Here is a 15,450-nt window from a genome sequence, read left to right as displayed (position 1 = left end):
GATGTGTGTGTGTGTGCCTTTTGAAATCATATGAAATGTCAATAAGTTCAAGTTTAAGGTATTTAACAATTACATTGTCCTGTACTTGTGTATAGATATAATTACGTCACTTGGTTTACAAAAACTGAAGTATTTTAAAACCAAACTGAAATTCATGACTTGCAAACATCTAATTGACAATGTTAAAAAAGTACTAAATCTATGATAAATGATACAACTATATCCAATTTTTAATGAAGTTAAAAGTAACACCCTCAAACTGTTAGGCCACATCAAACATTCAACTTGGTCTTTCTAAAATCAATTTAGTGTGTGTGTGTGTGTGTGTGTGTGTGATATCCAATGGTAGATGGAGAGTAGGTTATAAAATGGGTTCATCTTTTAATCATGAGCAGAACTCACAGCAATGATTGCAAGCAGGGATATGTAGAGAAACTATGTTCATGCCATTTCATACTCTGCTCCAAGTTGAAACAATATTTAGGTAAGAAGTTTTTCAGAGGGAAGAAGTATGGTCAATGGAACATATTTAACCGTTCCAGAAAAAAGACAGTCTAAAAAAAAAAAATGTGACACATATAACCTGACATTCAGATATCTTATCCCTACCATTCTAATAAGGTTTTATAACATTATCACAAGGTTACAAATATTGCTGTAGAGTATAGATGATTAAACAGTCTTCATACTTGCCAGAGGTCTATTTTATTGGTCCCAGAAGTATGAAACACAAAGTAAATGTTTCAGAATGTAAAGAGACTTAACTAAATACTGCAAGGCACTACATCAGGTATTCTACTGATTGTATTTTACACAACCTTCTGCCAATAATAATAATGTGCAGAAAAGAGATAGCACAGGAAAGAGAAAAAAACATAACATTGCTTTGACATGAGAGAATTGTTTGTAAATTTATTGACCAGTATTATCCTATAATTCAAAATGATAAAACTGTAACAGAAAAAGGCAAGAAGTGGAGAGTATTACAGATGACAACTAATCAGTTACAGCTACAGGCAGCTTATTACTATTGCAAGTGCTGAATGGCAGAATAAAAGGCAATCTTTACTGAGATTTGTCCTTGAGGTTGTCTAAGCTAACAAAGATTCTAATAGATAAAAATGGAGCCAAATTAATTAGACTTTCATTTCCTGTTTATCTCATGGAGCACTGCAAATTATTGTATTCAAACACTAGTAGTAGTAATGGCAGCAACAAATGATATTCTCTTGTTTGTTTTATGCTGTAGAACACAAATATCTTCTGGTATTTTAATTAAATTGATTTGGCTATAGATTTCATTTCAACGAGTAAAGCAAATAAAAGAAAGAAACATTTCTGTTTTCATTTACTGCATTTAACTAACATTTTCTAATTTAGCCCCCTGTTCTCTTCTTGAAATTACAAAGAATCATATTTGTCAATGAAACTTACAACAACAGAAACAAAGCAAGCAAAGAGATAATGACATGTTTGAAACTTCCATTCTACTTGGGCTGCAGGCAACAAAAAAGCTGGTATAATTGGATTGGAATTTAAAGTTTGTCTTTCACATTTGGCAGTCTGAAGGTAAGAGATGGTACATATAGTAACTTTAAACCTTAAACTGTGAAGAATATATATATAGATAATTGGGTAAGGCAGCTCTATTTGATGTTCAAGCTTAAATTGGTATTAAAAAAGGATGAGGGGAAACGTGGCTGAAAAAGTCCACTACAGAGATATGAATAACATGTGAGAATGAATATATGTGCATGTATAACTATCATATGTATGTATGTATGTATAAACTAATGTGAGTTAACTTATTGCAAGACCTACTTCAAGAGTTAAAGTCTCATCATGTGGACTCTGTTCATCTCTACATGGTGTGTATGCATGTGCATACACACTAATACATGTCTGTGCACACACTGACACACCTGTAAGTGTAACAATTCCTCAGATGAGAACAGCATTCTAGGACAAATTTTGTACTTTGTGAAGAGATTCCAAAGTTGAAAATTTTCCTGCCTCTGAAGTATAAGCCTACCGTCTGCAGTCATAGCTAAGAATATGGACCTTGTATCTGAAGGGAATGTGATAGAATGAGCTTTGTAGTTTATGATTAGAAGAGTGTCATTTTTCTGAGTTTGTTTTCATGAGATGTACAATGATGTCTGTACACAAATCCTATCATCATTTAATGTGTATTTTTCATGCTGGCATGGGCTGGATGGTTTGTCAGGAGCTGGTAAACCAGAGGATTATGCCAAACTCTACTGTCAGCTTTAGCGTGGTTTCTACAGCTGGGTGCCCTTCCTAATGTAAATCACAGTATACAATAAATTGTAACTGCTGGAAGAACCAATGATAAAATTGTTCTCTGTCTTCTATTTTTCCGCATTGTCAATCCATTAAAAATTTATGTCAATCCCATCAGAGTTTGTAACTGCCCACAAAACTAATTACAAAGAACATAAAACAGGGTTTTTGCAGCACTACAAGTTGCAAGCAAAATGAAAGAGACTGGACGTAGAAATAATCATTGCTGCAATAAGTTACAACTCTAAGACTCTCTTCCCCTACACTGTTAACTCCCTTAAAATGCTCAGAACACTGCTACATTACTACCTCTCCCGTCTAATCTAGTCCAACCAAACACACCAAAGATATAAGTGCTCTGCTATGTTAATGAAATCATTACATGTTATACATAGGGTGGTCCTGTACCAGATGGAGATATGTATAGAGTGTTGAATCTGTGAATCACATCTAGTTGTTCAACTGACTGCTTGAACACCACAGATCTGCACAATTGGTTGGTGGCCAGTGTTGAACACCAACCAATAAAATAATCTTTATCTCATAAATCTATTTAAAATGAACAAATTGAACACAGTTATATGAAATAAGTCACATTTTTAAAACAGAAAGTTAGTCAGTTAGAAGAAAAACAAAAAATAACCCCCATAATATGAAATAGTTGTCCAAGGAATATGCTCAAGCTGGGGGCTGCGTAGGTGCTGCTGACTTCAAATAGCAGTGTGCTAGGATTATCTGCCATCCATACTTTTCACATCACTCTTTTGCCAGTCTTTCACAGTATGAGGCTACATTTGTGTGTAGCTAGTATAGGTTTCTGATAATCCAGCTTGAAGTAAGTAACATTAGTTCAGTTGGTAGTACACAAAATATGAGCATTCATAATCATATTATTTTATGACTTTAGTTGATATTCTGTGCACTTCTAGCACATTCTGAGTACACACACCCAGTGTGTGTGTGAAATACTGTTCTCCGAGAAGGCATAATACATTAATGTTAATAATAAAACAAAATATATGTAGTCTCTTGGGTTTTAGTTGGGATGGAGCTCTAACTCTGCATTTGTTTAAAGGCACCATAAAATGAAATAAAAAGCCACAAAGGAATACAGATGCATTGTACAAAATTACTTTAGGAAGCATGCTCACAATATCAGTGAGACCATCCTACAAAGATGTTTCGAGGTAAAGTTGTTGTACACTGAATAGGCAGTAAGAAAGTGCTAAAATGATATTAAAATTGAATTTCAAAAGAAAAGTTTTACACAAAATTTTTAAACCATCAGTACTTACTGGTTTTGTATGAGTTGTATGGTCAAGGCACTCTTTCCAACACCACCCGCTGCAAAGAGAAAAAGAAATATTAGAATCCAAGAGATAATTTAATAAACTACAATTTAACAATGCACTGCCATCTAGAAATATTGATTTCTTCTGACTTGACACAGGACCAAATTTTGTTAGAGAGTGTATGTGTGTGTGATTAAATCAACTTTAATATCTATTCCACGTAGTTATTTTATTGATTTGAATATGGAAACTTGTAATTCTTGTGCAGGAAGAAAAGAATTCAGAAAAGAACATTACCCTTCTTGACATGCCAAGCAGACATTAGAGAATGATGCAGTCCTCAGACATGTTGCATCCTGTCCAACTCAACCTATGCCATTTATTCTTAAAATTGCAAATTCTTGGTATAATCTAACTTAGAAGGAATATTTTTGGAGAAGTGAGAGCAAGAGAGAGAAAAAATATCCCCTGCCTATTAACAAGGAAAGGATGTTTGAATCTGATAATGATTAGGATGATGTGCATCCACCTCTTCAACATTTTCACCAGCCAAAGACACCTGTCTTACTGAAACTTCATAACCTTACTTCAAACTAAATCAAATGAAATGTGGGTCATTGAAATGTTAAACTTGGAGTTAGCAAGAAAGTTTGCAATATAAAAAAATGATCACAAAGATGGTTCTGAAGAATACTCACGATAAAAATGGATTTGTGCTGATTCAGGAACGATTAAGGGAGGGGGGGGGGAGAAAGAGAAAGAGAGAATGTGTGCATGCGCACGTGTTATGCACTCAAGTGCAATATTGTAAAAGCCAGACATTATTCTGTGCTTTGAATACTGCATTCTGATCTTTGAAGATTGTTATTTGCTTTTTGTATTTCCTGTTGTGCATTCTGATACTGAGTCTGGAATTCTCAAATTATGGACAATGAACTTTGTATTCTGACATTTGAACTTTATGATTTGATTTTTACATTTTGCATTTGATATTTGCAGTACTAACTTCACACTTACCACCTGGCATTACATTGTATTTGTGGATTTACAAAACCTCAGTAGTTAAACCTATATTGGGTGGCACAAAGGTACTATATAATTCACGGTGACATTACTGCATGTGGCAAATGAACACTTGATATCAAAGTCTGCATATACTATTCTGAGATGTATATCCTGTAATGCCAGCAGATGGCCAACTTATCACACACTTCTTTCTACCTGCTATTTAATTGTATGCTTCAATTCACCTATCATTACGGTAAGTGGTATATACTGTCCAACAAACTGTCTACAAAACCAAGGGATCCTAAGTAACTTCATTTATTTGGTCCAGCTTTCACAGATTTCTTTTTGTCACTTTCCAAATAACATTTCAATCTTTCTCATAAAAACCATTTGTTTTGAAAGTGCATTAATCTTGTTATAATTTATCTTATATAGTATTGCATTATTAAAAAAGTGATTGTATGTTCAAGGACATGGTATTACCTCTTGAATAACAGTCAACCAAATTGATCCCCCAAAAATTATATTCCACCACACACAATAATTATATAAAATTAAATCAAACAGGTCCAAAGGAATCAAGTTAATTACATGAGGGAATTTTTTCCTCATGATCGATTTTAAGCTAGCTTTTAATATTTAAACCCCAGTTCTACCTATACCCATCCAACATTTTAAGTATATCCCAGGCTGTGTACTTCCTTTTTAAAGATGGTAGACTGTAGTTGGATGGGGTTAGGCAGTTATTTCTAGCAGGTTGATTTGTATGCACTGAATCAAGGTATATTCAACATTAAACTATTCTACCTTTCCTTTCCACCGAAATTATGTGTATAAGTGTTAGAAGTGAGCCCCAACACATCAAGTTGTAACTTTAGCTTTATGTAATAATTGTGTTTATGAACAAATGAACTTCACACTGCATGCAAATAAAACATTATAGATGTTATTTTTGTTCAACTTCAGACCAGCCCTGATTGAACAATCTTATGATCAAAGGTATATCACTCCATTTTTAAGACACAGTCTATATAGGACATTATTCAATGCACCCCACTTTTTTTAAATTTTTTATCAAAGACAAAAATACTACCTTTTGGTATCAATTTACAGCTAGCCAGATTAAGTTATTCAAGAGGAAATACCATGTCCTTGAACATACAATCCCTTTTTTTAATGATGCAATACTATATAGGATAAATTATAACCAGATTAATGTGCTTTCAAAACAGTTTTTACGAGAAAGATTGAAGTGTTATTTGGAAAGTGACAAAAAGAAATTTGTGAAAGCTGGACCAAATAAATGAAGTTACTTAGGATCCAGATAAATGGAGTTGGCCAATATGGAACAAGGAAATGGATATTAAAATGATCATGATGATTGTTTTCATAAACCTAAAGGACATTGTAATTAAGTGAGGTTAGTACAACTGTTAACATTTAACTTCAACAATAGCAAGTGAGTAATTGATGAGAAGTCATGAGCAATGAGAGAATTCTGGATAACCAGTTAGAAAAATGAAACTGAGTAAAATGTCAGTCTAAATCAAATCCCGTACAGATCACAAAAAGACCAGGACCCATATATGGGCAATAGATTTGACCAAGATAGTAGAATCCTAAATTAAAGTCTTCAGAATATTTAGTTTTATCTCTGTTGATTATGAATTTATAGACTTTTCATTCCTATGATGCTTCAGAAAATGCCACAATAATATATTCAGGACAGGTCAATAAGTTGAGATTGACTCACTTGTAATTCCTCTATAAAAACTGGTCTTGTACTTAACCCCTCCACTCATTTAAAAAATAAATTACAAACAAGGAAGGCTGTTTCTTGATTCAGTAATCTCAAAATTGATTTTCCCTTTTATAGATATTTCTAAATCCTCTGTGGCCCATTGGAAGCTCTAATTGGTTATGTTAGATACATTTGGATTGTAAGTGGTATAAACTTGATCTATGTACTGAGATAGCGTCAGTGACATGGAAAGAGAAAAGAGACTTGTCATAGGTGCAGGAGTGGCTGTGTGGTAAGCAGCTTGCTTACCAACTGTTGGTTCTGGGTTCAGTCCCATTGCCTGGCACCTTGGACAAGTGTCTTCTACTATAGCTTCAGGCTGACTAAAGCCTTGAGTGGATTTGGTAGACAGAAACTGAAAGAAGCCTGTCGTATATATATGTTTGTGGATGTCTCCCCAACATTGCTTGACAACCGATGCTGGTGTGCCTCAAGTGAGTGGGGGTGTGGTATTGACACATGTGGCTTTACACCAGGTGTCTTGAAGAGGTCATATATAGCTTCTCCAGCTGGAAAGAGAGAAAAGATGTGGTGAAGTCAGAGCCCCAAAGTACAAGCTGAATATGAGAGAGAATAGGGACAGAGGAACACAAAGGGTGAGTGGGAACTAAGTTTGTGAGAGTGAAAGGAGAGTGCCAGATGGCTAAAGATGGAAAGAGATGGCCTGCATGAATGGGACAAATGAGTAGGGGTATGGTCAGTAATTAATATTAGTTTGGGGTGGGAAGTGAAGGAAATAGGTGTGGGTCAGGGAGGAAGAAGAGGTTTAAGGTGATAGTAATAGGGAGATGTAGCAGGATAAATGATATCATTTACAGCACCTGTGTGAATAGTGCTGTAGTTAGTAGAGTGCTAGACCAGGGGCCTTCCCCGTCTTCATATCCTCAATTACTCCACTCATCATACTGCAGTCAACAGTTAGGTTCACATTAGGAAGAATCTCTTTCTCCCTTGCATTCTCTTCATTTAGTAGCCTTTCATAATAGCAATTCCATGTCTCTTTCTTTTCAGAACCACTAAGTGCAAAAAAACATTATCTTATTCATACACAGATCTCCCCACCACCATCTTGATTTTCTTTGATACACACCCTTGCAATCTGGAATACCTCATGCTTCTTCTCACCACATTGCAGAACATAGGCAAACCTCTTTCTGCTTCCCTCCTTGCTAAATAGACCTGTCGTCTAGCTTCTCTTCTAGCTACATGGTGTAGTTCTCTGCTACCCACTCTTCCTACCAAGACATTCACACATACATACTGAATTCTGGAGAACCACCAAGTTAAAGCAAATGCACACAGCTGATCACTATACCTAACTAGCATTATTTGATTTCACCAGGAGACTAATTAGTATTAAAGCAGAGATAACCATCAAGATTTAATTTTGGTATATACTATTACATAATTGGTGGAGTCCTACCACCATCTTAATAAGAAGTTAATTACAGTTGCATTGTGTACAATAAGGCTAATTATGGCCTGCTATCTGTAAGCAACTGAATTATATCTTCATTATCTACAAATCATTAATTTTCTTTAGAGAACTGACCAACATATCAACACAGAAAAATCTATTTCATTTTAGATTAACAATGTATCTGTCAGTGTATTTTTATAACTCCAAGGAAGAATGTAAAGTCAGTAATCAGTGGAAGATTGTTGCAGTTGGTAAACATTTGGATCATCTTTATGTGACACACGATCAGTACCATGCTAGATTAAATGGTTCGCAGGAAAGAAAGAGAAGTCATTAAAACATTGGATAGAAAGAATGTCATGTAGGGTTTCTTCTGGCTCACTGCATTCTGAATTCAAATTATGTCAACTTTGCCTTTCACACTTCCAGGGTTGTTAATATACCAGCCAAGGATGAGGGTTGTTTCTTCTTTTGTTTAGAATTGATTGCAAGTTAGTGGAGGAATGTTGCCACTTGAGTTTATGTGCCAAAACCTGGCCTTCTATTGACTGGGGCTTTGGCAGAATCTGTAGATGTAGGCATCAACAGGCCAAGAAATGGTTCTAAATACTTTCCATGTTCCCAGTTCAAATCCTGTCAGACACAACCTTATCTTGCATCTCACTGGAGTTGGTAAATAAGTACCAGCTATTGACCATTGCTTTAAACAAAATATATCATCTCATATAAAATTTACTTCATACTTAAATAGAAAACACACATATTGGTATACAGAAGAATGCCTAAACTCTTTAGCAATCCAATTACTCAGATGCATTATTTATTTATTTTATTTATTCATTCATTCATTTATTGTTTTGAATTTATTATGCTTATCTCATAGATTTGAGATTTTGATGATGTCATTGTACATTTTTAGAATGACATTGTAGGGTATGTGTGAGAGACTAGAACTGACCAGTTTCAACATAAAACAGAATATTTGGGCTGGATACAGTCAGTTTAAATGCTAACGGGTTAAACTGAGAGCAAAGAACAAATGAGTGTCAGCCACTTATATTTATAGCTATATGATATCACTTAACAGATTTCCAACAGGCCTATTATTATTTCACACACACACATACACACTCAATTGTCTTTGGATCTTTCCATATTTAAGGTGATGACAAACTAATGGGATCTGTCTCACGGATGTTAACATTTTTTGGTGAAAGATATGCTCACATAATTGTGAAGTATATTCTAATCTTAATATTAATTATACAATTATATAGGACATATTTATGAGTACAAAAAATTTTTTAATATTGTTTAGTAATGTACTGCGATGTAATAATGTTTAGCAAGGTATGCAGATAATTGCACTGGCTCATGCATGTACAAGCAGCTCTGTTTGCATGTAGTGTTTAACTTATGCGCACACAGAAAGTTAAGCAATTTCATTGGCTGAATTATGATTGAGTAGGCCTATGATGGGAGACTTTCAGCTATAACCATTTTTTTTTTTTTTTTTTTTTTTTTTTTTTGGGTACATGAGGCATTTTCTTTAAGGTATCCCCATTTTTTGAGAGCATACATCTTCATTATTACCATTTTAACATTCACTTTTTCCCTGTTTGCGCAGAGAAGATGAAATTCGCTGAGGTAGATTTCCTATGACTAGATGCTCTTTCTGTCACCAAGCTTCAAGTGTTTTGTGGTAGACTAGAAACATGACTTTTTGAATTGACAATGTTGCTTGTCTGCAACTACCACATGATGCCATGACAAGACACAAACATACACACGATAGGCTTCTTTCAGTTTCCATCCACTTACAAGGCATTGGTATGCACAAACACACACACGTAGAGGAAGTTTTCTGTTAGAACAAGTTAGCCATATATCTGCATCGAGTTCTTCACCAGGTCACATAATTGATTAGAGATTTATGACTGATCTCAAGTTGTCCATTCAGTTCTCAACACTGTAGATCCATCAGTCTACATAGAATAGCAAGGTAAAATAAATCTATTTTAGAATCTTTCGCTATCAGCTATGATTGGTACTTTAGGTCAGAAATGGTTAAAAGAAAACCAGTAATAGTACAATGGTAAAGCAAAATTCTCACTAGAGACAATACCTTATTAAATACTGGCATAATTACCAACAAATATAGCTTTACATAATAAAATAACATGTCTGCATTAACTACAAATAGCCACTTCTCGTGGGTAAGTTCTTTTTGTCCTTGGATTGAAAGTAGTGTTGTTGATTAGAGCTTATGAAGTATCTTATTACTAGAATACCCTCAAGCAAATTATATGGTTAACAACTAGTTTAGCTGATGTGGTAATGTCATTAACATTTAGTTTTGTGTACAAAGTGCTCAAATAACAGAAAAATAAACATGAAATAGAAATGCAGTTGGAATGTGTCATGTCAATTATCTGTGGTATTATTGCATAATCAAAGTTTTCAAATATGCAATTGGTTGCACCAGTATATAACATCATTCTTCTCTGATATTATATACTCCAGTGCACAACTTTAGGGAAACAAGACAAACTGCAAAAGAATTTTCTGGGTGGACTAATTAGTTTTAAATTCATAAATTTTGTACAACTGAAGAATAGCCCCAAGGAAATAGTAGTAATATTTCTGATCTCTATTCATGAGTTCAAACTCAGCTTCAGTGAGAGAAGAACTGTACCCAAGGCATAACATGTTAATCTACTTGCTTTAATTAAATTCTATTGAAATGAATTAATATCTAGTAAGAGCTAAAAGGATTTTAAAGAGCTATTGCCTCTTGCTCTAGTTTCATGGTGTTAATAAGGGATAAATTTCCTCTGGATAGGATATCAATCAACAATAGGTATTGCTTCCTCTTTGATTTTGGAAAATTAACTGGGAAGGATGCATTGGATAATGTATCAGTATCTGTATTATTGTTGGATAAAAGAGGTGGTGGTCATGGCTGATATGCATTGAATCATAGGTCCGCTTGATCAAAGATGACCCAGAGTTAAATAACTATTAATAAAAAGCTATACTGAAAAAGAATAGTAGAAGAGAGTTAAAAAGTCAGTTGACTGGACCAGAATGAAAAGAATTAAATCTGTAGAAGGCATATAAATAAGCAGGCATGGGGAGCTATTTCAAAACAACCTTTGAAATAAATGAAACTTGACTGAGATTTTTTTTTTTTTTTTTATACTGTGGAAGGAACTAAATTGAATATTTTTGTTGTTGTTGGTGAATACTTAATATTTGAATGACAGCTTTTACTACCAAAATAATAATGTTGATTTCAGAATTGCTGGTGGTTTTAAAGAAAAAGCTATACTGTGTACAGAACTAAATTCAAGATTATTATTATTTTGGTTGAATACTTAATATTTGATTGACAGGTATTACATACAATAACCATCCTCTCCTGTCTATCAAAATAATAATGATACCAGAATTGCTAATTGTTTTAAAGAAAAAGATAATGAAAAAAACAACAAGGAAAAAAGAAAAAACTGTTTAGTCACTGAGAATTTATTCTAACAAAAATCTAGGTCAAAAATCTTTTTTGATATTTATAATAGTCATTATATTTGGCATTCAAAGTTTTACAAAACCTTCCTTTCCAATTTTTTTTTTTCTGGAAAGGGAATGTATAAAAATACAATTTTATTATGTATGGTTTTGTTTCAGAATGTTATTTATCTTGAAACTAAACAGCTATATAATTCAGGCTATTACAAAATTGTGAGAGCAGTGGAAGTGGTGCTATTTTATTGTATTGCAATTTGTTGTCTCACTGGTCTATGCCCATATCCCCATAGACTCAACTTTATTTTCCCTTTAGCCAAGGTTGGTAAACGCAGCATTATCTTATTTCTGGAGGAGTTAGAAGATAAGCCAATTGATTAAACTTAGGTTTCCTATTTATTCATGGCACCTAATATAATACCCATGAGTACTTTCTGAACAGCAGTACCCAGTTGTTCTTTGTATTCTATTGATTCATTTATAGGGTTTAATTGAACTTTAAAAAGACTTATGAAATAATTGAAAAAGCTAGCTTTATCATGAACCTTGTAATGGTATCACCACATTATGGGTGGAATCACTATCACAGTAAAAGAGATGAAATAGTAAGTACAGTTTGTGTAAATGCTTTACAATATAATATATTCAGTGTTGCTCAAGTCCACTGACACCAATTTTTGCCTTTCAACTAAATTTCTGCAATTAATAAAACAGGTACCTATGTAAAATAAGATTATGCACATAGTTGAACAATAAGTTAAAAAGTTATCTTTATCTCTACAAAATAGTGAAACAAATGCATTTCACTGGTATATTTTCAACAAAAAAACAATCCTAAAAGGGATCAATAGTTAGTTTTATTCAAGTTTTTTTTTCATAGAATGCAATTTTAGTTAGATGTCTTATACTGTAAAATCTATAATTTTTTCTATAAAAACAAAAAGTACTATAAAAATTTCCATACCTAAACTGTAGTAATCAGTTTTGTTCTCAACATTCTCAAAATGTCTTAAAGGTAATGTTTAAACAGATAAGCTTGAGAGAAGTGAGGAGGAAGAAAGGATAAATGAATGTTTGTGTGCATGCATGCAAAAATAAAAATTCAAAAAAACAAGAGACTGAAAATTAAATTATTGATCAAACAAAAAGTATTAAATTAGATTTTAGATGCTATGGAATTTATTTAATTGAAAAAAATCATGTCTTCTTTAAACGATGTTGATAATAAAACCATATCTAAAACTGAACTCCATTTATTTTGTAATGGTTGTGGCTGGAGCACTTTTGATCATAGATCTGTTCAATCACAGTTTGCTTGGAGTTAACAAAACCACCAATAACACTGAAGTAAATCAATCCAATCTATTTCAATTTTTACCATTATCCTTTTAATATTCTGATAGAACTTTACTTTTGACAGGGCCCTTCATAATACTTAGCACAGTAGACATAAAGAACAGATACGTTACATACCATACCATATTAGGAGTAAAAACGTATTTTTATATGAAGAAAATAAGCAAATATTTGGTCTTTAACTGAATGCTTTTTCTTATTCTTATCTTTACTCATAAATGTAAGTGGGGCCCATTTTTCATATCAACATTCAAAAACAAGCAGAATAATGCACACTGTGTAATAGGAAAGCAATCAAATTACAATGGTGAGATTTAAATGCACTACCTTGTGATCTACAGTCCAACCTTTTAACTGTTTAACCACTTTTGCTTATTTTGTCCTGGGTAGTTGTGGTAAGTGGAAGGAAATTATCAGTTTATACCATTAATCAGATTTTAGTATTTTTTTCTTTTCTTTTCTTGGACTGGATCAGAAAAGTAGAACACACCCAATAAAATACTGTTGATTATCAAGGAGTGTCTTCCTTTTTCTTATTATTACACATTTAAATATTCCTGACTGTAGTAGACACACAAGTGATATTGAGGGCAGATTATAGTAAAAGTCAAAAGAGGTTGTTGACCCTCTTGTGATTGTGCAATAAGGTAGTGATTGTGTATAGTTTTTTTAAGATTAAAAGAATGCACACTACTCACTCTCATACACTCAAATATTAAATGAAAAAGTAAAATTTGAAACTTGCTTTAATACAGTGGCATAGTCTCTATAATTGTATTTTTAAATAAGATATATTTACAAAAAAAAGTTATACGAGAAATTAAAGATTACCTTCTGGAGGGTGGTAAGATGAACCAGAGAGAAGAGAGAAAGGGGGTGTCATGGTGTGCCAAGTTATACAATTTTATGGTACAAGACATTTCACCTCCCTATCATAGTGAAAATTTATAGAACAAAGTGGCTCTTTAGAGACAAGATTTCAAGAAACTGTTACTGAACAATTGCACTCAATTTTATTGATGCCATGTTAAAAGCACCCAGTACATACTGTAAATGGTTGGCATTAGGAAAAGCATTCAGCTGTAGAAACCGTGCCAAAACAGACAATGAACCCAGACATGCCAGCTCCTGTCACACCATCCAATCCATGCCAGCATGGAAAATAAATGCTAAATGATGATGCAATCTTTATTTAGATTTAAATGTAAATAAATTTGAACAAATTACAAAATTCTTAATTTTATCTTGCAAGAAAAATGCTTCAGCAAAGCTACAACCTGCTTACAGGAATCAGTACTAGTAGGAGTAAAAAGTTTAAAGTTATAGTTGACATATGCAGGGAATATCAACAAGCTAATTTAATATAATTAAGTAGTGAAGGAAGAACAATATTATTTTCACTTTTTTTTAAACATAAGTTTCTATTATATTTGCAGAAATATATTACCAAGTAAGTGTACAAATTGTACATCAGTTAACCATAAGATAATAGAATGACATAAAAGATGACATCAGCAAGAAATGTTAGATAGTGTTAAACATATTTAATGCAAAGAGCATAAAAAAAAAAAAAAACTAGAAATCACTAACCAAGGTTATTAGTGTAGTGAACAAAATAACTGTGACATCCGTAAAAAAAAAAGCAAAAAAAAAAAGTTTAATGATCAATTTTAGGAAAGACAGATGAGACAGTCCAAATTTCAACTAAAAATTGAGTATCTTTAGCAAGTACAGAGAAAACCCTGGACAGGTTTTAGCCTTATTAGACCTCAGCATAGTCTCACCAATATTTGCAAGATCTTGACTAAGTGGATTAATTGATTTTGAGTGATTAAACACTTGTTAGTGTGGTAAAAGAATGACTGGGGAAAATGATGAATTATAAGTTTCTATCCACTCAATGGAAAGAACCCCACTGAGGTATATTGAGTTATATGTGTAAACACATTGATAGTTCATTTGATTTCAATGGAAAACTTTGGAGAACTTGAGCTAATCAACACCCTAGTTCAGGTGTTCTTAATTTTTTTTATCTATGGACTCTTTTGATTACTATTTTATTCAGGTGGACCCCCATAGCCAGTCAATATTTAAAAACTAGTTTTATAGAAACTTCTTTCAAAATTTCTGTTTTGTTTTTCACACTTTCGCTTATGTGGGTTGAACTGTGTAAAATATTAGAGAAAAATACCCAGCTATTTCTTGCAATAAATACCAATACATGCATCTAAAGTAAAATTTTTTCAAGAGCCTCTAAAATACTTTTGCAGATCCCAATTTGTTGCATGGATCCCCAAAAATTTTACATGAACCCTCAGGAGCCATATGGACTCCAGTTGAGAACCCTAGTTGATTGCCAATAAGACTAGATTAACTAAAACGTTAGGCATAACAGAGTATTTGTGAAATATAAAATAATTTAAAAGGAAATTTACTGTGATGTGATGTGAAAATATAAAAAAATAAAAAATAACTATAATGATCTGAAACCAGGACAAGAAATTACAATAGCCAAGTCTCTAGTTGAAGAATCAAAAGTTCACAGCCTATCACTGGTGTTCTGCTGTTTTAGAATCACTTTTGTTCTTCTCATACCTGAGCAGATGAGACAAAACAAGAACTTGGAGCAAGAAACTAGATATTTCAGTTTGGTAACTTGTAGTGCCAATACTAAAACCCTTTATAAAGAAATTAATGGCAAAAGAGACAAAAAAGATAAATGCATCTATAGACTGAAAAAGGAC

At 33.1% G+C, this 15,450-nt stretch overlaps 1 protein-coding gene across 3 annotated transcripts in view; it reads right to left on the bottom strand.

Annotated features, from left to right (window-relative positions):
- LOC106872004 (GTPase KRas) overlaps positions 1 to 15,450 on the bottom strand; it is a 153,886-nt gene that overhangs the window by 45,056 nt on the left and 93,380 nt on the right. For all 3 annotated transcript variants that reach the window (XM_052966560.2, XM_014918808.3, XM_014918807.3), the window contains exon 3: positions 3,600 to 3,648. In XM_052966560.2, coding sequence (XP_052822520.1) covers positions 3,600 to 3,648 — 49 coding nt within the window. The remainder of the gene's footprint in view (positions 1 to 3,599; positions 3,649 to 15,450) is intronic.

The sequence above is a fragment of the Octopus bimaculoides genome, chromosome 3 (genome assembly GCF_046866305.1).
Source record: "Octopus bimaculoides isolate indiv1 chromosome 3, ASM4686630v1, whole genome shotgun sequence".
Lineage (NCBI taxonomy): Eukaryota > Metazoa > Mollusca > Cephalopoda > Octopoda > Octopodidae > Octopus > Octopus bimaculoides.
Note: the sequence above shows the minus strand (reverse complement) of the source record. Positions and strands in the feature narration are given on the sequence as shown.